The sequence below is a fragment of the Protopterus annectens genome, chromosome 17.part0 (genome assembly GCF_019279795.1).
Source record: "Protopterus annectens isolate FY-2018-M chromosome 17.part0, PAN1.0, whole genome shotgun sequence".
Lineage (NCBI taxonomy): Eukaryota > Metazoa > Chordata > Ceratodontiformes > Protopteridae > Protopterus > Protopterus annectens.
Window position 1 is genome coordinate 810,553,371 of NC_056751.1, and position 22,692 is coordinate 810,576,062.

General features: G+C 48.1%; 1 protein-coding gene across 1 annotated transcript in view; it reads right to left on the minus strand.

Moving 5' to 3' along the window:
• Nucleotides 1-22,692, minus strand: part of EIF4G2 (eukaryotic translation initiation factor 4 gamma 2) — a 1,765,983-nt gene that overhangs the window by 588,265 nt on the left and 1,155,026 nt on the right. Inside the window, exon 16 of the mRNA XM_044059276.1 lies at nt 10,971-11,099. Within this exon, the coding sequence (XP_043915211.1) occupies nt 10,971-11,099 (129 nt within the window). The remainder of the gene's footprint in view (nt 1-10,970; nt 11,100-22,692) is intronic.

Here is a 22,692-nt window from a genome sequence, read left to right on the forward strand (position 1 = left end):
AATAAAGGTTTTTTGGGAAGGGGGTTCCTGAGAGATGCCCTGTCCTTATGAAATACAAGGTATGGAGGTTTAATACAAAGAGCCTGAAGCTCCGCCACTCTCCTAGCTGAGGTAATGGCTTTCAAAAAGGCCGTCTTCCATGACCAGAACTTCAGATCAATGGAAGCTGTGGGTTCAAACCGAGGCGCGACTAATGCCTGAAGAACCAAGTTCAGGTCCCACTGTGGGGATGAATTTCTAATAGGAGGTCTCAGAAGAAAGGTACCTTTTAGAAAGGCCTTACAAATTCTGGCAGCAGCGAAAGATCCAATACTCTCCCCAATATGGAAATGAGAAATAGCAGCCAGCTGAACCTTTACAGTAGATGAACTGGACCCCTGCTGATATGAGAAAAGAATTCAAGAACCGCTGGAATTAGAGCGGTAAAAGGATCCAAGTTCTTATGTGAAGCCCAAATGGAAAAACGTACTATTGTAAATCTTCCTGGTAGAGGGTTTATGCGCCGCCACCAGAATGGACTTGACTAGGGAAGAGATACCGGGAGTCCTGGCAACTAAGGGAACTGATCAGCTAAGCTGAGAGCTTGAGCTAGTCCACGTTCGTAAGGGCCATTCCAGAGGGGTGAGAGATCAGATCCAGAATGGGATCCAAGATCCAGAGAGGAGCTATGAGATGAGACCGTAGGCAGGGGAACCAGACTTGACGAGGCCAGTATGGGGCTGAGGATAATCTTGCTCCCCAACAGACTAGCTTTCTGCAAAAATGTTGTCATCAGCGGAAGTGGTGGATACACTTAAAGAAGACTGGGTGGCCAAGCATGGACTAGACCGTCTCTGGGGGCTTCCCCTAAAGGAGGAATTAGAGTGAAAAACTCGCTGCACTTCGTGTTGGAAGGCGATGCGAAGAGATCGCAGCAAGGCTGACCCCACTTGAGGAAGATCTGTTCCGGCTACGGAAGAATTCAGAGACCACTCGTAAGGGGAGAGGATAGTTCTGCTCAATTTGTCTGCCAGAATGTTGGACCGACCCAGAATGTGCATCGCTAACAGGAAGTGGTTGGTGGAGATTGCCCATTCCCAAACTCTCATGGCTTCTTGGCAAAGAGGGTAAGACCTGGTTCCCCCCTGCATGTTGATATACCAGACCACCGACATACTGTCTGACTGGATTGCAATAGTCCCTGGAGGAAGGAAGGCATGAAGGACCTGCAACGCTAAAAGGACCGCCCTCATCTCCAGTACATTTATATGCAGAACGGTCTCTGTCTGAGTCCACGTGCCTTGGACAGTCCTGCCTTCACAATGCCGACCCCCCCCCCAGGCGGGAGGCATCTGTGGTCTGGGGTAGGAGCATAACAAAAGGTCGTCCTTCCCGAAGAGCTTGGGATTGGAGCCACCGCATGAGGGAGTTCTTGCAAACCCTGCTGAGGGGAATCGGCAAGTCTAGCGGATGGTGTACAATAGACCACTGGACTTGCAAAGTCCATTGTAAAACCCTAATGTGCAGACGAGCGTAAGGGATCAAATTGATTGCTGCCGCCATGGACCCCAAAGCTCGCAGGACCAACTCTGCTGGGGGAACAGGAGACTGAAAAAGAAGTAGTACATGAAGATTCATGCTGTGAAGCCTGTCTGGCGTTAGGAAAGCCTTGACCTGAAGGGAATCTACCCAGGCACCTATAAAGTCTATAACCTGAACAGGTTGGAGGAACAACTGAGACATTTATAGTGTTCCCCCAACTGGGATGATAAACGGAGGAAGAAGTCCCTGGCTAGAGACAGTAGATGCCTGGTGGGGGCGGTGAGGAGCCAGTCATCTAGGTACGGGAAGACCTGTATGCCCTGTAGCCTCAGGTGGGCCGCTACAACTGCCATGACTCTTGGTTAACACCCTGGTGGCTGTGATGAGACCGAAGGGTAGGACCCTGAACTGGTAATGACTGTCCCCTAACTGAAAGCGGAGAAACCTCCTAGACCATCTGTCCCATAAGAGTATGGTAGTACGCATCCTTGAGTTCTATGGAGCACATCCAGTCCTCCTCCTGCAAAAAGGGCAGGATGGATTGGAGAGTGACCATCTGGAATTTCTCCTTGGCAACGAACAGGTTCATTGGTGACAGGTCGAGAATCATCCTCAAGTCCCCCGTCTTCTTTGGCACCAGAAAGAACCTGGAGTAGATGCCTGATCCTTCTGGTCTGGGGGCACAAGCTGGATGGCTCTTTTCTCTTAACAGCTTTTCTATTTCCAAAGCCGCAGCCTCCCTTTGAGTGGGTGGGACATCTGGGAGGCACCTTGAATAAGGGGGCTCGTTTATGAAGGGGACTGAATAGCCTCTGGATATTATCTGAAGCACCCAGCGATCTGTCATGATGGACTCACATTAAGCCAGGTGCCTGGAAAAACACCCCTCGACTGCCTCCAGAGAGGAGCAGTCGGGCAACCCCTCAGGGCTGCTGCGCGGGTCTATCGGAAAAGGGTTCCCATGACCCAAAGTTCTTTGGACCCCCCTCTGCCTCTGGGCCGGTATCCACCTTGTCCCCCTCTGGCCCTGGTGGAGAAGGAGTCCTGAGCGTTCCGGGCCTGCTGAAATTTCCGGAACCACATCTGCCCTTGCTAATTCCTGGAGAAAGACCTTTGAGGAGTAGAGAAGCGGATTCCGATGGCTGACAGCATTTTCCAGTCTTTCTCACTCTGGACCAGCATCTTGCGAACAGTCTTCCCGAACAGGGTAGACCCGTCAAAGGGAGCATTCGCGAAGGACGCCTTGAAAGGTTCTGAAAAATCGCAAAGCCGAAGTCAGGCATGAAGCCTTAAGGCGATACCAGACCAGCTAGCTCTAGCAGCTCCTTCCGTAGCGTGGGAGAATAGCTACACAGACGTATTAGACAGTGATTTGAGGGTGGCCATACGAGCTGAGAAAGTCCGTTTATCGGCCGACATGGACTCTGGGGGAGACTCATCGTGCTCTTTAATCAGGTCCCGCTGCAGTCTGATTACATGGGCCAAATAATTCAGCGCCCTAATAGAGAAGGTAGCCAAAGCAAACATCCACTTTCCAATAAAGTCCATTGCCAGAGACTCCTTGTCAGGGGGATGGACTGAAGAACTGACTGAGCTAGCTCCTTTTTGGTGGCCGCCGCCGCCACCACCATGGCATCTACAGGGGAACCTTTGCTCCACAAACCTTTGTCTGCAGGGGGACTCAATCTTGTCGGGCCTCCTGGGGATCGGCTCTACAGTGTCCGGTTCCTTACATGCCCTGGTGGTAAACAGGTCGGCCTGGGGGGACACCCAAGAGGTAGATGGGCCTGTGTCGAACGACTCCAGGAATACCGACTCGTCCGAGGAAGGTTTTTTTGGAAGTCCACCCCCCCCCCCTTTGGCGGAGCATTTCCATAATGTCTCCGAAGGAGACGTCTGGGGGGGGTGACTTGGGAGAACCTTCCCCTTCCTCCAAATCGGTATCCTCGGTGCGGGACTAAGGGGAGTCCAAGTGCCTCCTTTTGCACAGGTGTTTGGAAGGAATCTCCTCGGGGGGACTGTCTGAGGGCGGCTCACCAACGGATTCTTGTTCCTCCAGGAGAACTGGCTGGGGCGTCAATGACACAGGCTGTCCCTGAGACTGGATGATGGAGGACAAACCGAGCTGCGTGGGAGTGAGGGTGGATCCCGAGGAAAGAGTGAGGGGTCTTGATCCTCTAGAGAGAACCCTCTCCACAACGTCGAATGTCGATGGGGAACCAACCTCTCTAAGACAGGTGGACGGCACCCTCAAATCCTACGAGTGGATCGGTGTCAGAGCCGAAGCGCTTGGATCCGAGTGGACAGTGTGCTCTGACCACAAAGGAGCCGAAGACGCACTCCACCTTAGATCCAATGCCCGGCTCTCGGCTCCGAGATCTCGGATCACAAAAAAGATCCGATAAGCTCGAGGGCATGGCCAGCATCGAGGAATCAATAATCATCGGCGCAGACTCCCTGACTCCGAGGCTCCTCGGATCCGAAACCCAGTAGTGGATCAGAGAAGGAGCTACCGGGGCAAACAATGGAGCTGAACCCCCCCCCCGGGGGGGGGGGGCAACACTACTCCCATCTGCAGCTGAGTTTGCAGGAAGCGACGCATCATCCGGTCCATATCTGCCTCAGAGGCGCTACGAGTAGATCTGGAAGAGGCCGCCGAAGCCGTCCGGGAGGGCTGACGCTACTACCTCGAAGGTGGTCAGGTCTCCTCCAGCAAGAAGCGTGGGGAATGGAGCCACGGGGAAGGAGGCTTGGAAACCTTTAATGGAGAGGAGAGAACCTCAGCTGGAGGGGCCCAATTCGGCCCGCCGTTTGTGGCTTCTCTCTCTCCCGTCTCTCTTTCTTGTCCTTTTTTGCCTCTCGCTCTCCCTGGGATGAGGTGGGAGGGTGAGTCCCAGCCAGGGGAGGGGGGGGCCAGATGGTTGGGCAACCGCAGCCGCAGTTGTCGCTACAGAGGGAGAAGAGGAAGAAGCAGCGGATTCCGCATGTAGAAGACCCGCCAAAATCAGCTTGTTCTTCCTATCCCGCAAGGCCCGGGGGTTAAAAGTTGCACAGATATGGCAGCCTGAGGAAAGGTGAGTAAATCCCCAATCAAAGAACGCACTGAGTGTGAACATCCGCTGGCGACAGCTTATGGCCACACTCGGTGCATTTAGAAAAGGTAGTTTTTTGGCTTTCAGCCATACCCTTCACACACACACACACACACACACACACACACACACACACACACACACACACACACACACACACACACACACACACACACACACACACACACACACACACACACACACACACACACACACCCCTAAACGGAAAAGAAGGGCCTACTAGAAGATAGAAATTACCAAGGATAAGAATAGGACTAATATCAAAAAGATATAGAAAATACTTCACACACACAACCACTACTACCCAAATATTTTAAGAAATATTTTAAGAAGATTACTAGAAAAAGTTACTCGCCTGGAGCTCGAAAAATCCTGTGTTTGGCAAAGCCGCGGCAAACAAGATCTGAGGATTGGAAGGAGGTTGCAGGGTAGTATGGGTAAGGGGGTGGAGCTTGGAGCTCAGATCTTAAGCTTGGTATGCTGCCGGCTGGGATCCATATCTGATCTGTAACCCACAGGTTGCTGTTCAAATGAAGTTAACTACTTCAGATCAGAAATTTCAGAATCCTGGTCAAAAGTATCATAAGCAAATTCAGTCCTACGTCTCTTACGGGGGAAGGTTGGCTTCCCCGGATTAAAGTAATAAGGTCTTCATCCATTCTTACTTGTTTTTTAGGCATAGAGGCCTGACCATGCAGTCTGGGCGTCTGTTTTCTAGGCATGGTTCGAGTTTTAGGCCTTGAAAAAGTAGATGGCGTTGGTTTAATGTGCAAGTCAGTAGGCCTGAATACACCCTCAGAAGCCGGTGCCTGCACAGCGGCTCCAGACCCATGCAAGGCAGAGACATCCGCAGGTCCCACAGCTGAAGCATCTCGCAGCATACCTGACTCCAAATGAGTCTCAGTAGAGGCCTGCGAATCTGAAGTAGCGGGTATCAGGGGCTGCAAAAGCGCCTCACTGAGTACCAGCGAACTGGCGACTGGCTTAGAAGAGGCGTCAGCAGCTTTGGACCTAGGTGGCCTGTCTCTATCTTTGCTTTTTTTCGGAATGTCGGTAGTCGGATGGCTTATCAAAGACTTATCTGAATAATTGAACAGAGTACCAAAATATTTAAAAGCGTAACTATACAGACGATGAATAGTTTTGTTGCTTAAATAAGGCACAAAACCGACAGCGAGGTACGTCGTGGTCAGGGCCTAAGCAAGGAATATAGTACGAATTAAAATCTTTATGAGGTATTTGCTTTCCGCAAGAAATACAATTATTGACTTACTGACATCAGTTTAGAGCAAGAAAGTTTCCCCAATGGGGTACTTAGCTCTAGTTGAAGACTTCGGTTCTGAAACTCGAAAATGAAAATTTCAGGAGTTGGCCGACTGACACTTGCGAACTGCTTCTGCTTCGGGCACCGCACAGCAAGAAAGACTGATGTAATGGCATCAGCTGCATGCTTTATACCCCTGACTAACTGGCGTCATGGAAGATGAGACAGCAACCGACGCAGGACCCAAGACTTTGATAACCAGGCCGACTGAGTGCTACTGCAAGCAGATAACCCAACTGTGATGACTGCAACAGTGAAACACGAAGAACATCCACTGAGAACGCCTCAACCCCTAGATCGGCAGTTGGCGGTGCATCAGGAAGCGGAGTGGGAGGCGAAGGTGGCCTAGGAACCTTGGCCTTCTTGCGCAAAGGTTTGGGTGTGGCCTCCGATGCAGGATCCATCCTACAGGCTAACCGCTTAAGGCGTTGGTTCTCCATGCAGAGATTTAATGCAGCTAGATGGTTGTGCAAGGTCTTGGGCTCAAACTATTGGCAAATAGTGCAGGAGGAGTGACCGTGTTTCTGGTATAGGCAAAAAACACCTGTCATGGGCATCTTTATGGGGTACCTGGCATCCGCATTGGCACTTTCCCTTTTTCCCTGGCATCAACTAAAGGGTACAAAAACCAAGTGTTAGCAAGAACAATCGTCAAAAATAAGAAAATTAGAAACCCAAATGATTACTTATCTTTGTGATGCGACATCTGTGAAGATGCGAATGCCGTCTGCGGCTGAAAAGTTCTGAGGATTGTGCATGCAGACGTCACATTTAAGGCCCCTGGTTTATGGCCTTACTTGTGATGTCCCACACACACTGCAACAGCCAAGCTGAAGCTTTTGTATAGGAGCTGAAGTATGAGTCGCCTGAGGGCAGTAAATCCCACACCTAGAATACTGCAACATATAAATAGGACATGAATGTCCTGTGCGGACTCCAGATGAAATTTTGGGAAATTTATTAAAAATCCTGGAGACTGCAAGAGGTACAGAAGGGCCCCGAGTGTGTGTGTGTGTGTGTGTGTGTGGGGGGGGGTCTTCTGTTTGTCTGCCTGAATTAGCAGGTCTAGGTAAGGGAATATTTGGATACCCTTCATCCCGCAGTAAGCGATTACTGGAGCCGGACATTTTGTGAATATCCTGGTTGCAGTGGAAAGCCCAAAGGGCAAGGCACAGAAGCCAGCCAAAAACCTCTGGTATTTCCAGAAAGTGGGCTTTACTGGTATGTGCAAATAAGCATCCTTTATGTCCAGGGATATCATGAAACCTTGAGGTAGGAGGAGGGGGAAGAGGGTGGGGAGAGTGTGCATCCTGGAGGTAGGAACTTTTAGGAAAGGGATGAGGCACGAGAGATGTAGTATTGAACTTTTAGGAAAGGGATGAGGCACGAGAGATGTAGTATTGAACTTTTAGGAAAGGGTTGAGGCGAGAGATGTAGTATAGGTCTCCATAGACCATCCTTTCTGGGGATCAGAAAGATTCTGGAGTAGAAATCTCTTCCTTTTGTTTCCATCGGCACTGGTTCTATAGTGCCTTGCGCCGGCAGAGTTTGCAGTAACTGTTGTAGTAGGGGTAAGCTGACTGGTGGGTGGTTGTGGTGTACCTAACCTTACTGGGGGGTGGATCCAGGTCATAAAGTAACCATTCTGGATGATGGACAGAACCCATTTGTCTGAAGTAATGTGAGGACATACAGGAAGACCATGAGAGAGACGGGCAGACAGGGGTAGGGATGTGGGATGAGTGGAAGTGAGGTTGGCAGGTAGTCAGACACTATCTGCCCAATCTTGAAAGGAAGGCCTCTAGGTGGAGGATGGGGAAGCTCTAGCCGGAGGGGGCTGTTTTCCAGGGGGTCTCCTGGGCCTGGAGGAAGCCAAAGACCGAGAATGTTTTCTGATGAATTGAGTCTTGGCAGGGTATTTCCTATGGAACTTAGGGATGGACAAGACTAGCAGGTGTTAGAGGTCCTGTAAATCTTTGCCTTTTTGTTGCACAGACTTGAAGAGGTCAGCCACTTTGCCGCCAAACATGGTAAAGTGATCTAAAGGGGCATCGATAAGCTTAGCTCAGGGAGGGGTTGAAGGCATAACCAAGAGTATTCTCCTTAAAGCAGAAGCTGATGCAGCTGAACTGAGGCTTCAGCTGCATCATAACTGCATCTTATGGAGTATCTATTCACTTGAGAGGCGAGTGCTAGCAGGGAAGACAGAAGCTTTGGCTGCACAGTCTGGGATATCAGCCAAATCCTTAATGGCTTTGTCCAGTAGGGATAAGGAATACCTGGTTATACGAGTCTGGCCCTGAAGGACAGGGTGGCAGAAGGTAGATTTTCTTCCCCAGCCATTCCATTGTCTTTCTGCTCTTGTCAGCTGGAAGAATGGTTGTGGTTGGGAGGACTTTGGAAGTCCCATCAGTGGAAATGGAGATGAGAGACTGGGTCAGTTGGAGGGCACTTAAAAAGAAATTTCTCAGATTCAGGGACCTTGTACAGTCTGTCCACCCTGCGTGGGGCAGGCGGCTGGGAGTCAGGGTTGATGGATGCAGAGGACAAGGCATCCAGGAAGGAAGGCAGAATAGGAGGGATAGCAGAAGAACTGAGGGAGTCTTATCTGTATGAGGTCATAAAACATATGTACTTCAGTCAAGTCAGTGGATTCCCACTTAAAGTGATCTTTCATTTTGCAGATAGTTTCCCCAAAAGTGAAATCCTCCACTGGGGAGTCAGGCTCAATGGAGCCTTCCTCTGTTGATCCATATCCCAGGGGGGAGATCTGTGAGGAGTAGGAGAGGGAATTTTCTGAGGAGTCAGAGTTCTTCTTCCACTTCTACCCTCCTTTCAGTAACTGAAGCTTGAGGTCTAGGACTTAGGAGGGGAGGAGCAATGCTAGGGCTTCCTGTAGTAGTAGGCTGTAGGGTCATAAAGGCATTGAAAAGGCTTTGGCTGAAAGCTTGCCAATTGGGCATGCTTTCAGACAGGGGAGAGAGACGTTTTGTCTTTTGTTTTTTCTTACGAAGCCTAGCTGGCGTCTGACTAGGAGAAGGCCTCGAGTCAGACGTAGGGATGTCATCAGCAGGATCAGACTGGCCCAAAGAGTGTGCTGGTTCCTCTTCGAAGTCTAAGGCAGACGCCGGTAAAACCTCTATGGACATGCCATTTGCTCGGGATTGTGCGGCCTCCTCATAGGTACCCGCTTTATCCTGACTGGTGGAAGCAGAGTCCTCAGCCACAGGCTGAGGTAGAGGCGCAACATAACTAGGCCGCAAAGTCTTGGCCCTCTTAGGAGGTTCTGACGGGCCGTCGGATGCAGCTTCCATCCCTAACACAATTAGTTTTAACCGCTGGTTCTCTAGGTAAAGGTTTAGAGCATGCAAACGGTGACGTAAGGTCTTTGGTACAAATGCCTGACAAATAAGGCGGTTCTTGTGTTAGTGTTCCTTACCCAAACAAAAAAGGCACTGGTCGCGGGTGTCTGTGGGGAATCTGCCAGCCATACTTGTACTTGCCCTTTCCAGATGACATGAACAGACTATAAATACAGAACAGGAGGACTGAAAATATCCCCAACGGGGTACTTATCTGAAATTTTCTTTATCTGACATCTGCGAGTATCAGGAGCACATGGCGTATGACTGGCGGCTGAAAAGCTTTAAGGGCTGGTCCATGCAGATGTCAGTTTTATGGCCCACGTTCCTGCAGCCATGTCAGACATCCAATGCACCTAGAGGGACTGAAAATCTCTGTAATCCTGGCCAGACGAACTAGAAAGGAAGAAGGGTAAACCTGCATGTAGAATACTGCAACACTGGAATAGAAGGATATCGGATGTCAGCTCACTTCCCAAAGGTGGATGCCCTTGCTAAGGTAAAGTGCTATCAATCCAGGATAGCTCTGAAATTACTAGTCCTTCTGAATTACTTCTGCCACACTGAAATGACAATGTCACAACTACTTCCAGGAAAAACAAAGATAGCATTCCTTGGGAGTCTGTCAATTACAGGCACATTTGCTGGTGATTTTCCTGAAATATCCCACCGGCAAGCAAAACAAAAAAAGAAATCCAAAAACTCAAACATTACAACAACAAAGAGATAGTTAGAATAAGGCAAAGCCACTGTCAGCTATGTGGTACCCAATAATAAACCTAAATCAGACCTGGGATCAATTCCAACCCTGGTACTGGGAGAAAATGCTGCGGGAGAAACAAATGACAGTGTCTGCTCAACTCTATCTCTCCTTACTAGAAAATGGGTGAAGGGCACTGGCTTGGAGTGTGGACTCTGTGTTAAACCCTGGATGAGATATGGCATTAACTGGGTAGGTGTCTTTAAGGATGCAAAGAGTGGATGCCTCTCAGAAGTGAAGAGATTTGGCATTAGTACACATCTACTGCACATCATCCGTTGATGAGCAAGAACAAGGGGAAAGGGTAGGGCCAAAATTGGAAGCCTTCCCCCCTAGATTTGCTGAGCAGAATGATATCACTCCTACAACCTGCAACAAAGAACATATGGGCCAAAATGGTTTTGCCTTCCAGGGAAACAGATGTGCAAGATGAGTTGTCAAAGGGAAGCAAAAAATGTAAAGCCAAGTGTACTGTCACCTTGCAAGAATGACTAAGCCTGGAACTGACCAACATGCTCATCAGAATGGACCAAACTTTCCCTCAGCAAGGGGGGGAATTACACTCCTTTTGGAAGACAGACTCTGGCTGATGCCCTGGATAAGGCAGTAAACAAAAGATGGGAGGAAATGCCAACTGCTTTTAAATTCTACCCAGAAAAGATGCCCACGTAGAGCAGAAATCCCACACTAAGGCAACATAGCAGTAATCCCTATTTTTGAACACTTGATATCTAGGTTCCATCACATGCACTGATGCAAACTTCTAAAAAAAAGTACAAAATACTTAAAATTTCATTTTTCAGCAAATTTCTGTAAGATTTCAAGCAACATTTAGGAACCTACAAATTTTATGAAACTGACAGACACGTCACAGATGGATGGATTTTTACCTGGCCAAGTGGCGGTGTTTGAGTTCGTGGTGGCTGTGCACTGGGTGGAATCATTGTTGGTATCTGGGGCTGTAGCTTCTGCACTTGGCTTTTATTCAATAAAAATGACTGAGCAGGCCTTAGACTTATCTAAATAAAAACAAAAATAAGCACTAAGATTTCTAACGTTAATCCTATGTTTTAAGGCATTACCACCACAAAAGCATTCAAGGATATGAAAAAAAGATTACTAAATACCAATTTATATAAACTAGCGATTTAAAAATGAAAGTTATGCACTTACCATAATGTCATATCTGTGGCATCAGATTTTTGTCCAGTTTAAAAGTTGGGTTGTCTGATCTGACCTCGGCACCACTTCTGAATCTAACAGATCCAGAGATCAAATGATTCCTCTACCCATAATTCTGTCCATTCTACCTAGTATCTCAGAGTTTTCCCCATACCTTTATAAATGTGTGTTGTTGCTGAGTCTTTCGGCTTTTCCTGGTTAGGGGTCACCACAGCAGAACTCCGGTCCGCTAATGACTGGCAGTAGATTTTTACGTGCCGAGTTGCCAGCCCTAACGCACAATCTTCAATGAAGGTACGTCCATTTACGCATGTCTCCACACAGAAGACACTCTAGCTGAGAATCGAACAGGACGTCTTACTGTGAGGCAACAAAGATACCGCAGCACCACCACCGCAGTACCTTTATAAATGTGTGTATGCATGTGTTATATACGTATATACATTATGTATATATATATTCATACATAAGCATACAAATACACCAATAGATATAACCTGTGACTATAAAAAATAAGCATTATGTACTTACCATAACTTGGCATCTGGGTTACCTTATGTTATCATTCATTAGCATAGGGTCTAGGATCCAATATCAGATCAGAGCAAAGATCAGAGAGTTTGCTGCAATGCGTCTCAATACTACTACCACAAGATTGGAGGGAAACTCCAACTTCCTCCCTGATCTACAAGGTAGGGGGCTGGTGGGAGGGAAAAATGTGATGAATGATGATGAAGGATAACACAGATGTCAAGTTACAGTAAGTACATAACTCTTAATCTGATGGTATCCAAGTAATCATTAATCAGGGTCAGAGTCTCCAGTTACCATCAACGCTGGGTGGCCTCAAGGAAAGATATGCCAGAGCACAGTGGAGCCATAAGAAGCCTTGCTCCTAGAAACCAGATCAATATTGTAGTGAAAAATAAATGTGTGAGGGTTAGACCAAGTGGCAGCAGCCCAAATGCCAATAGAAAGATTTGCTAAAAAGGTTGAAGTTGCTACAAACCTACCAAAATGAGCCTTGACATTTCCTGGAAACTCAAGGTGGTTAACGTCATAGACCATAGAGATGCAGCTAGATATCCATTTAGAAATAGTGACTTTAGAAAATGGAAGGCCACGTCTGTTAAGGGAAAAGGCCACAAAGAGCTGTTCTGAATTACAAAAACCGTTTGTCCTATGCAGGTAAAACCATAACAGTCTGTGAACATCCAAGGTATGTAGGATATACTCCCCTTTGTTAAAATAATTGGGGAAGAACACTGGAAGCTTGAATACATTGGTTTAGAGATGATTCAGAAGCAATCATGGGGCAAGAAGAAGGGACTCATTCTGAGAGACACTGTCCTTGTGAAAAAATCATGTAAGCAGGAGTAATGATTAGAGCGTGGAGTTCTGAGACCCTCGTAGCGGAGGTATAGCCACCAGGAAGGCAGTCTTCCAAGACAGGAACTAGCAGGCTCAAAAGGACTCCCAAGTCAGACTGCAAAACCATTTGTGAGGTTCCAAGGAGGGGAATGGTCCTTAAATCGGAGGCTGAAGCAGAAAAAACTTTTCATAAATGCTTTACAAAGCCTAGATGAAAAAATAGACTCAGAGCTCGCATGAAAGTTGGTAATCGCTGCCAACTGAAGCTAGACAGTGGAAAAAACTTGCTCCCACTTGGAAAAGTGAGAAGAAAGGAAGGTTATTTAAAATCTTACCATAACTATAGATGTCCTTCTCTTCCATGTTGCAGTATTCTACATGCGTGTTTTACTCTTCTTCCTCTCCAGTTCATCCTGCCAGGTTTCCAAAGATTCAGTCCCTTTTGGTGCATCGGACGTCTGACGTGGCAGCAGGTACATGAGCCATAAAAGTGACATCTGCACGCACCAGCCTTCAGAACAAAAAGAAAGGCGCCAGTCCTGAAAGGGCATAGCCTGTCCAGTGTCACCCAGGAGAGCAAGTGCAATCTGACAAGAGGGGAAGGAATACTGCAACATGGAAGAGAAGGAAATCTCTTTGGTTATGGTAAAGAAATGGTTATGGTAAGATTTAACACAACTTTTCTATGTCCTTCTATTCCAATGTTCCAGTATGGGTGAGTGCCAAAGCTCACTGAGGATTGGGAGGTGGCCTAGATGAGGTTTCCAGAAATCAGTGTAGGATAGCCCTGGCAATCCCACCCTAGCTCTGGAGATATGGCCCAGTTTGTAGTGTTTGGTGAAGGTGCGCACTGACAACCAAGTAGCTGCTTCAAGTATGGAGTTAGTGTCTAACCCCTTAGAAAATGCTCCAGAAGAGGCCATTGCTCTAATGGAGTGAGCTTTAACATTGCCCTGCAAGGTCTTTCCATGGTATAGGTAGTAGAAGGAAATGGCCCTGGAGAGCCAGGCTGAATTGGCCTGTTTGCTCACAGCTTTCCCCAGGACTCTGGGGTGGAAGGAGACAAACAGATGGGTATGATTTCCTAAAAGATTTGGTTTTACGTAGATAAAGCCCAAGTTGTCTGTGGACGTCTAAGGAATGAAGTACTCCTCTCACTATCCCCCTGCGGGTTGGGGAAGAAGGTAGACAAGTGGATGGCTTGGTTCAAGGATAGGTCATTCACTACTTTGGGAGTGAATGACTGATTAGTCCTGAGAGTCACTCTGTCCAGGTGGAAGACAAGAAATGGTGGTGTAGCCATAAGAGCTTGCAACTCTTGAGACCTGTCTGGTTGAGGTCAGAGCTATCAATAAGACAGTTTTTCGATGAGCAAATTTTATGTGGGCGTTGTCTGCTGGCTCAAAGGGGGCTAGAGTGAGTTTTTCCTAATACATAGTTAAGGTCCCAGGGGGGAGGAGACTGTTTCCTGGGTGGTCTCAGGTGCAGTACCCCTTTGAGGAACAATTTAGCAGTGAGTCTGGATGCAAGTGGAGGCACCAGAGGAAGGCAGGAAGAGATAGCAGACAAGTGTGCTTTCAGAGATGAGTATGACAGCCCTGTCTTCATTAGTTCACACAAGTAAGACAGGATGACAGGACTATCACTTTCCAGTGGGTCCAACTGTTTTTTGTGACATCAAATAGAAAACCTTTTCCATTTAGAGAGACAGGATTTCCTTGTGTTGGGTTTCCTGGCCTCCTGCAGCACAGCGAGCATATTATCTGTATATAGGTGTGTGAAGTGGATCAGAATCCGATCAGGCACAGGGTGAGGTGCATGGATTGCCACCGTGGATATATGAGCCCCCTTGTTCTGTGTGAGCAGGTCCAGCGAAGGGGGTAACTTGTGGTGAATGCCCTTGGACATGTGAAGAGAAGGGAACCAGTGCTGTCTTGGCCAGTAGGGAGTCACCAGCAAGATTTTGGGCGACTCCTGCTGAATTTTCAGCAGGACCCTTTGCATCAGAGGGAAGGGGGAAATGCATACAGGAATTTCCCCTTCCAGGTTATCAAGACGGCATCTGTTGCTAATGCCTTGGGGTCTGGTGTCCCTGGTGCAGCAGCCAAGGAAGCTTTTAGTTATGTACTTACCATAACTTCGGATGTATGGGATCCATCTCGCCTACATTCATAACAGATGGGTTCGGAGCCGATCCATCGGCCCGACCGCAACTAATACACTAGCACGAAGTCTCTCATTGGCTGGGCTACTCCCTATCCCAGGATGCACTACACCTGCTTCCCCAGATCTTGTTTGTTCGCTTTCAAACATCCATGCAAACACAGAAAAACTATTAGTCACTATAACCAACTAAAGTTCTTCAAGAAAGATCGCCAAGAAAAAAGGGACTACAGCTCCTCTAAATCCGAATGGAAGGGGGAAGGAGGGGGTACTTATGAATGTGAGAGATGGATCCCATACATCCGGGTTATGGTAAGTACATAACTAAAAGATGTAATGGGATCCTATCTCGCCTACATTCATAACAGATGGGACAGCGTCCCTAGCACCTACATCCCGGGTGGCTCATTGGAACACACTCCTGAGAACTGTGGAACCAAAGGAAGCTCTGCCTCGAGAAACCACATCCAATTTGTAATGAGAAATGAAAGTGCGGAGAAGTCCAGGTTGCCGCAGCACAAATATCATCTATTGATAACTTGGAGTGAAAAGCTACGGAAGTAGCCATTGCCCTGGTAGAATGAGCCTTGACTGGAAAGGGAAGGTCTTTGTTAGCCTGTGAATAAAAAAAATGATACAATCTTTAATCCATTTAGATATGGAGGTTTTTGTTACTGGTTGACCCAATTTGTTCACTGCAAAGGAAACAAACAATTGATTTGATTTCGCTTGAGCGGTTCTATTCAAATAAAACGCAGTTGTCTATGTACGTCCAATTGATGCAAAGTATATTCTGCTATTAGAGAATTCTGGGAAAAAGACAGGGAGTTCTATAGTTTGTTGAACACAGAAAGAGGAGGCCACTTTTGGTATAAATGCAGGGTTTAATTTCAATGAAACTCTATGCTTGTGAAAAATCAAATAGGGAGGATCAGAACAAAGAGCTTGAAGTTCTGAAACTCGCCTAGCAGACGTTATGGCTACTAAAAAGGCCGTTTTCCAAGACAGAAATTTTAAATCACAGGTAGCAGCTGGTTCAAAGGACGGCAGTTAGGGCAGCAAGAACAATATTCAAATCCCAATGGTCGTCGGGCTGAGATAAAGGAGGCCTAAGGAGCCAAGCCCCTTTAAGGAAAGCCTTACAAAGTTTGTGAGACATCAATGAAGGTTCAAATGAAGCATGAAAATTAGAGATGGCCGCTAGCTGAACCTTAATGGTAGAAACTGAAGAGCCCGACTGAAAAAGGGAGGCCAGAAAATTCAGAACCTCCGATACAGGTGGAGTGAGAGGATCTATACCCGTTCTTGAGCTCCAGAAGGCAAACCTTTTCCATTTACTGGAATAAAGTTTGATGGTGGAAGGTTTATGAGAAGAAGACAGTATGTGGACCACGTCCGCGAAAGAGCATTGTCTCGACTAAGGATGGAAGTGGAGTAACCATGCTGCCAACTTCAGGGACCTGAGAGACGGATGAAACCGTCCTGACTGATGAGTCAACAGGTCTGGCACGGATCCAGAAACCATGGACCTTCTATCGCATGCCTCTGTAGGAAAGGAAACCAAACTTGACGAGGCCAGTGCGGGCAATCAAAATCATCTCGCCTCCATGTAAATGGCCTTCTGTATCACCCTCGGTAGGAGGGGAACGGAGGGAAGGCGAGAAGACCGGGGCCAAATGTGAGTCAGAGCGCCCCTGGGAATCTGTCCCTGAGAAGGGAACAGTGTGAAGAACTCTCTGCATTTGGCATTGTGAGGGCTGGCAAACAGGTCGCAGCAAGGAAGACCCCATCTGTCAAGATTTTCGCAGCTATACCCTGGTTGAGGGACCACCGTGGGGTAAAAGAATGGTCCTGCTTAATCTGTCCGCAATCACATTGGACTTCCCGGTATGTGCGTTGCCATTAGAAAGCGGTTGGTAGCTACCGCCCAGTGCCAAAGTCTCATGGCTTCTCTGCATAGTGGGTAAGACCTGGTTCCACCTTGCTTGTTTATGTACCACACCACCGACATGTTGTCGGATAGGATAGTAATCGGGCCCTGTGGGAGAGCGTGATGGAGAGCTTGGAGTACCAATAGTACCGCTCTCATCTCCAGGACATTGATATGCAAATGCTTCCTGGATCTGCCATGTGCCTTGGACCGACCTGTCCAGGTAATGACCCCCCCACCCTACCTGGGAGGCGTCCGTAGTCACAGTGGCAACGGGACGTTGAGGTATAAAGGGTCGCCCCGGTCGAGATTTGATTGGAGAAGCCACCAATGCAGATCTCGACGGCAACTTTCCGTGATTATGATTAAGTGGTTCAAGGGAAGTTCCTGATAAGACCATTGAACCGACAGTAGCCATTGTAAAATTCGCATGTGAAGTCTGGCCAAGGGAACTAAAAGTATGGTTGACGCCATCGAGCCCAACAGTTGTAGGATCCGATGGGCCGGGGCTCTTAGTAGGGGAAGACAGGATTTGACTTGATCTTGTAGGACCTGAATTCTTGCTGTCGGTAAAAAGGCGCGCATTCTTTTTGTGTCTAAGTCTGCGCCTATGAAAGTAATATGCTGAGATGGCTGTAGTACAGATTTTTGCAAATTGAACGTGATCCCTAAGAAACGGCCCAAGGTGAACGTGGCTCTGAGCGCTTGGAGTAGTAGATGCTCGGAGGTGGCAGTAAGGAGCCAGTCGTCTAGATAAGGAAACACCTGGAATCCCAGACTTCTCAGGTGAGCAGTTACCACTGTCAGACACTTGGTGAACACCCTGGGGGCTGTGGTGAGACCAAAGGGCAGTGCTTGGAATTGAAATGACTGACTCCGAGGCGAAGCGTAAATGTCTCCTGGACTCTAGAGCTATGGGAATGTGATAGTAAGCGTCCTGGAGATCTATGGAGCACATCCATGCATCTTTTCCAGCAAAGGAAGAATAGATTGAAGAGTGACCATTCGAATTTGGACTTCTTTACGAAACGATTCAATGAACTGAGGTCCAAAATGGGCCTGAAGTCCCCTGTCTTTTGGTACCAAAATAATCTTGAGTAAGTTCCTGATCCGATCTGGTCGATGGGGACAGGCTGGATGGCTCTTTTTCTAGCAGCTTTGAAACTTCTAATGCTGCCTGATCCCGCTGACTGGGTGGTACGTCCGGGATTTCCTTAAAGAAAGGGGGTTTGTTGAAGGGGATGATATAACCTCCGTAATACGCGAAGCACCCACTGATCGCTTGTTATGGATTCCCAAGCTTGTGGGTGCACCGCAAAACGACCCGACTGGCTCGAGTTGCACAGTCGGGCAACAACTCAGGAACGCTGGTTGTATGAAGAACCACGAAGGAATCGCGGTCTCCAGAGTTACGGGGCCTCTGCCACCTCTGGGCGGCGTCTTCCAAAATCCCCCCCCCCCTGCCTCTGGAGGGGGGAATCACTTGGTGGAGTAGGGAAAGACTTTTGAGATTTTCTAAACCACATTTTCCCTCCTCTCTGAGCTTTGGGGTAAGGCCTAGAAGGAGCGGAAAATCGGGCCCCAACGGCAGTCAAAGTCTTGCCCTCCTGCTCGCACCGAGTTAGTGTGTCCTTCACCTTGGGTCCAAACAAAGATGACCCATCAAAGGGGCGCCGAAGGAAGACTTGAAGGCCTCCGCGAACGAACACAAGCGTAACCAGGCTTGTCTCCTGAGGGCAACGCCTGTTCCCGCTGCTCTACTCGCCCCTTCGGCCGCAGATGAAATGAGCCTCATGGACGAGTTAACAATAGAAAGGAGGGTAGTCATCTGTGCGCCAACAGTCGGGGACAGCGCCTCAGGTAGGTTACCAACAAGAGAGTCATTTAGCTCTTTGAGAAGATCCCTTTGGAGCCTCGTAAAATGACATAAGTAGTTCAGCGACCGTAAGGCAAAGGCCGCTGAAGACAGGGTACGCTTGCATCTATCCATACCCCTAGAATCCTTCTTAGGAGGATGAACAGACGCCGAAGCCTCGGCCCCGCCCTGCTGTGTGGCAGAAGCCACCACCAAAGCATCTACAGGCACACCCTTTGTGAGAAACTGCTTCTGGGGGCTGACAAAATTTATTGGGCCTCGCAGGCACCGGTTCCACAGAATCAGGGTGTTCCCACCTTCGAGAAACCAAATCAAGGAGTTCATCAAGGGCGGAGACACCCAGGAGGCGGAAGGCTGGGCCCCAAAGGCCTTGAGGAAGACTGACTCCTCAGCTGAAGGGGTTTTGGCTTGCCAGTCACCTCTCTGTCTCACAATCTCCAAGATATCTGAGAAGGAGATATCATCCGAAGATGATTTGGGGACCCTTCTGCGCCATCGAGGTCAGTATCCGATGTAACAGACTCATCTTGGGAGTCTACGTGCTTCCTCTTACACAATTTCTTCCGTGGGGGTTCGTCGGCAGTTTCGGACGGACCACGAAGAAGGGAACCCCGATGGGGGTATCCTCAGGCCCTGGGGCCCGCTGCCGGGAGCTGCAACACAACAGAGGCACCAGTCTCCAAATCTAGGGACGGTGAGGTAGAATCTTGCTGAACCGGCAAAGGCATGGCCAGCGCTCCCTCATGGCCTCAAAGGCCGGACCTCCAGAATCCAAGGAGGTCACTGGTCTAGAGGCCACGATGGCACTGGGAATTCCAGCAGCCGATGCTCCGAGAGGAAGACTAGGCACAAGCACCCAATCCCAAAGTGTTCCCCTCGGCCCGGCTGAAGAGGTCGAGTACCAAACCCTGAACCGGAGGACAGGGTAGGAAGCACAGTCGGAACCGAGACCTCGAAGGGGTCTCTGCTCCGACCGTATGGCTCGCTTTGCTCCACCACCACCGACTCCAACGGCCCGAGGAGGTTGGAGGAGGAATCGAATGTGTTGGAGGGGATCGGCTCAAGCTAACTGTGCTGGAGCAGAGACCAATTTAGTAAACACTGGAGATTGGAATAGCCTCTGTAAAACCCTATCCAGGTCCGAATCTGAAAGTCTCGATGATTTAGAGGGGGTAGACAATCGAGAAGACTTTCCTCTCGGCCCGAGAGAAGGGGACCGGCTCAAACGGCTCCAATGCTATCGGCGCCGACTCCACCACAGCATGGACCACCATCAGCACCGGGGAGCCTTCTTCGAGCCGAGGGGAAGAGTTTGAGCTGCACACTTCCACCGCTCCAAGCCATTGGAACCGATGGAGGTGATTCACCTCGATACTCCAACTTGCGGCTCAAGGCAATGGAGCCGAGGTAGGAGGTATCGAGGCAGACCTTCGACCCTCGGCCCAAGTCAGTGGAGCCGAGGAAGAAGAGGTCAATTTTGTCTTTAGAAGTCGGTTCGACGGACTTGTCGGAGCCGACGATCTTTTCTTTTTGGAAGCAACAGGTAGATCTAAGGCTTCCTCAAAAGAAGGTTTGATAAGCCCTTTCAATATTAACTTGTTCTTGCGTTCTTGAAAAACTCTAGAGGAGAACGCATGACAGACGCTACAAGTCTCTTGCAGATGTTTCGGCCCCAAACAATAAACACAGACTGAATGACTGTCTGTAATGGACATTTTATAATTGCACAGAGTGCATTTTTTAAAACCTGACTTTTGTTCTTTAGACATGATACAGGCCACAACAAGTAAAAACTCTATGGAAATCTTACTCTACCACAACAAGTATAGCACTATACACAAATTGGGCCAACTGAAAAGCGCGAGACACACTGGCGCGAGTACTGGTGAAAGTTTACCTCACAACAATTAGAAACAAGTTAAACGGCCCAAAGCCCTCTAATTTAAACGGGCTTTGCCCGAAAAGCAACTAACCAAAAGTTAATTAAACCTAATAGCACTCAAAGGTAGGGCAAAGGCCCTCTAACTTAAACGGGCCTTACCCGACTGAATAAATTAAATTTTTTGGAAACACTCAAGCACTCAAAAAAAATAAGAAATAGCTGTTAAAACAGCTGTTTGGTTAATATAGACAAAAATTCCCTAGGTCAAGGACCAATAAGGTAAAAAGAACCACTTAGCTCCAGCCAAGTCGAGACCACGTCCAGCTTGTTAAGCGGCAAACGAGATCTGGGGAAGCAGGTGTAGTGCATCCTGGGATAGGGAGTAGCCCAGCCAATGAGAGACTTCGTGCTAGTGTATTAGTTGCCGAGTCGGAGCCGATGGATCGGCTCCGAACCCATCTGTTATGAATGTAGGCGAGATAGGATCCCATTACATCTGCCTCTTTATGGAGGAGCCGAACAGGTCCTTCTGTGGAATATCCCACCTGTGGACCATAGTTAGGAAAAAGTAAAGTTGTGTACACTTACCATAAATGTAGATGTTGTAGTCATTACATTTGGGTAATCTGCTGGCAGGTTGCCCTCAGTAGGCCTGAATTCCAAAGTCTTGGGTCCTACGTCGGTTGCTGTCTTCGCTTCCATGACGTCAGGGGTATAAAACATGCAGCCAATGCCATTTTCTTTAGTTTTCCTTGCACCCGATGTTATGTGCCCCCAAAAAGGTAGCAAAAGAATGACAGGGGGATGGCGGGAGGGTAACCTGGACTGCAACAGTGAATACACTCGAGCATCTACATTTATGGTAAGTGTACAAAACTGTACTATGTTCTTCGTGTTTTACTGTTGCAGTCATTACATTTGGGTAGAATCCCAAAGCTATGGTTGGGAGGCTGGAGCTAAATAGCATTAGGTGTGGCTATAAGGCCCTGGAGCACTGCAGTGGCAAAGCCTGCCCTGGACTTGGAGTAGAGAGGCAAATGGTAATGCTTTGTAAAGGTGTGAACAGAACTCCAAGTAGCAGCCTCTAGAATGTCTTTGGTTGGTACTCCTCTGAGAAAGGCTGCTGAAGTAGCTGCAGCTCTGGTGGAATGAGACCGAATACCCTGTCTGGGTAAAAAAAGATAAAAGGCTCTACAGCCATAAGGGCCTGTAGCTCTGAAACTCTTCTTGCTGAAGTAATTGCTACTAGCAGAGCTGATTTCCATAAGAACTTTAGATCAGCGGTAGCAGCTGGTTCAAATGGAGGTAGGGTGAGCCTTTCCAACACATAATTGAGGTCCCATGCAGGTAATGGTGATCTTCGAGGAGGTCTTAAATTTTTGGCTCCTCTAAGATACTGCTTTAGTAAAGGATGAGAAAAAATTGGTGGCTCTGTATTGTAATGAGCCGAAATGGCAGAGGCATGGATTTTGATTGATGAGAAAGATAGGCCTTTGTCAAGCATCTCAGTTAAGTATTGTAATATCTGAGGAATATTTGGTTCTGCTGTATCAGTTCCTTGTGTTTGATTCCAAGCAAAGAATCTCTTCCATTTGTCAGCATAAGTTCTTCTAGTACTAGGCCTTCTGGCTTCCAAAATGGCATCCATCACAGCTTTACTGAGAGGTGGTGTATGACTACATGATTAGCCATGCTGCCAGGTTCAGAGTCTGTAGTTGATTGTGCACGATCTGATTGTTTTGCTGGGACAGTAGTTGTGGTCTTTGAGGCAAGGTCCAAGCTGGGTATTGAGCCAAGTTCCTTAGGATTGAGTACCAGTATTGGTGTGGCCAGTCCAGGGCAGTAATATCATCTTTGGCTTCTCTTGTCTGACTTTTAGGAGGACCTTGGGTAGAAGAGGCAGAGGAGGAAAGGTGTAAACTGAAGGATAGGGCATCCACTTTGTGCAGAATCTTTTCAATTGATAATTTTGAGGAGAGGCAAATAGATCTATGTCTGGGGTCCCCCATTTATCTGTTATCTTGCTGAAGACTTGTGGATTTAGTTTCCACTCGTGAGGATTCATAAGGTTTCTGCTTAAATCGCCTGCCAGAGAGTTTTGTTTTCCTGGCAGGAATTGAGCTTGAAGATATATCTGGTAGGTCAAAGCTGTGTCCCACAGTGCCATGGCTAATCTGCAAAGGGGTATGAGTGTGTGACCCCTTGCTT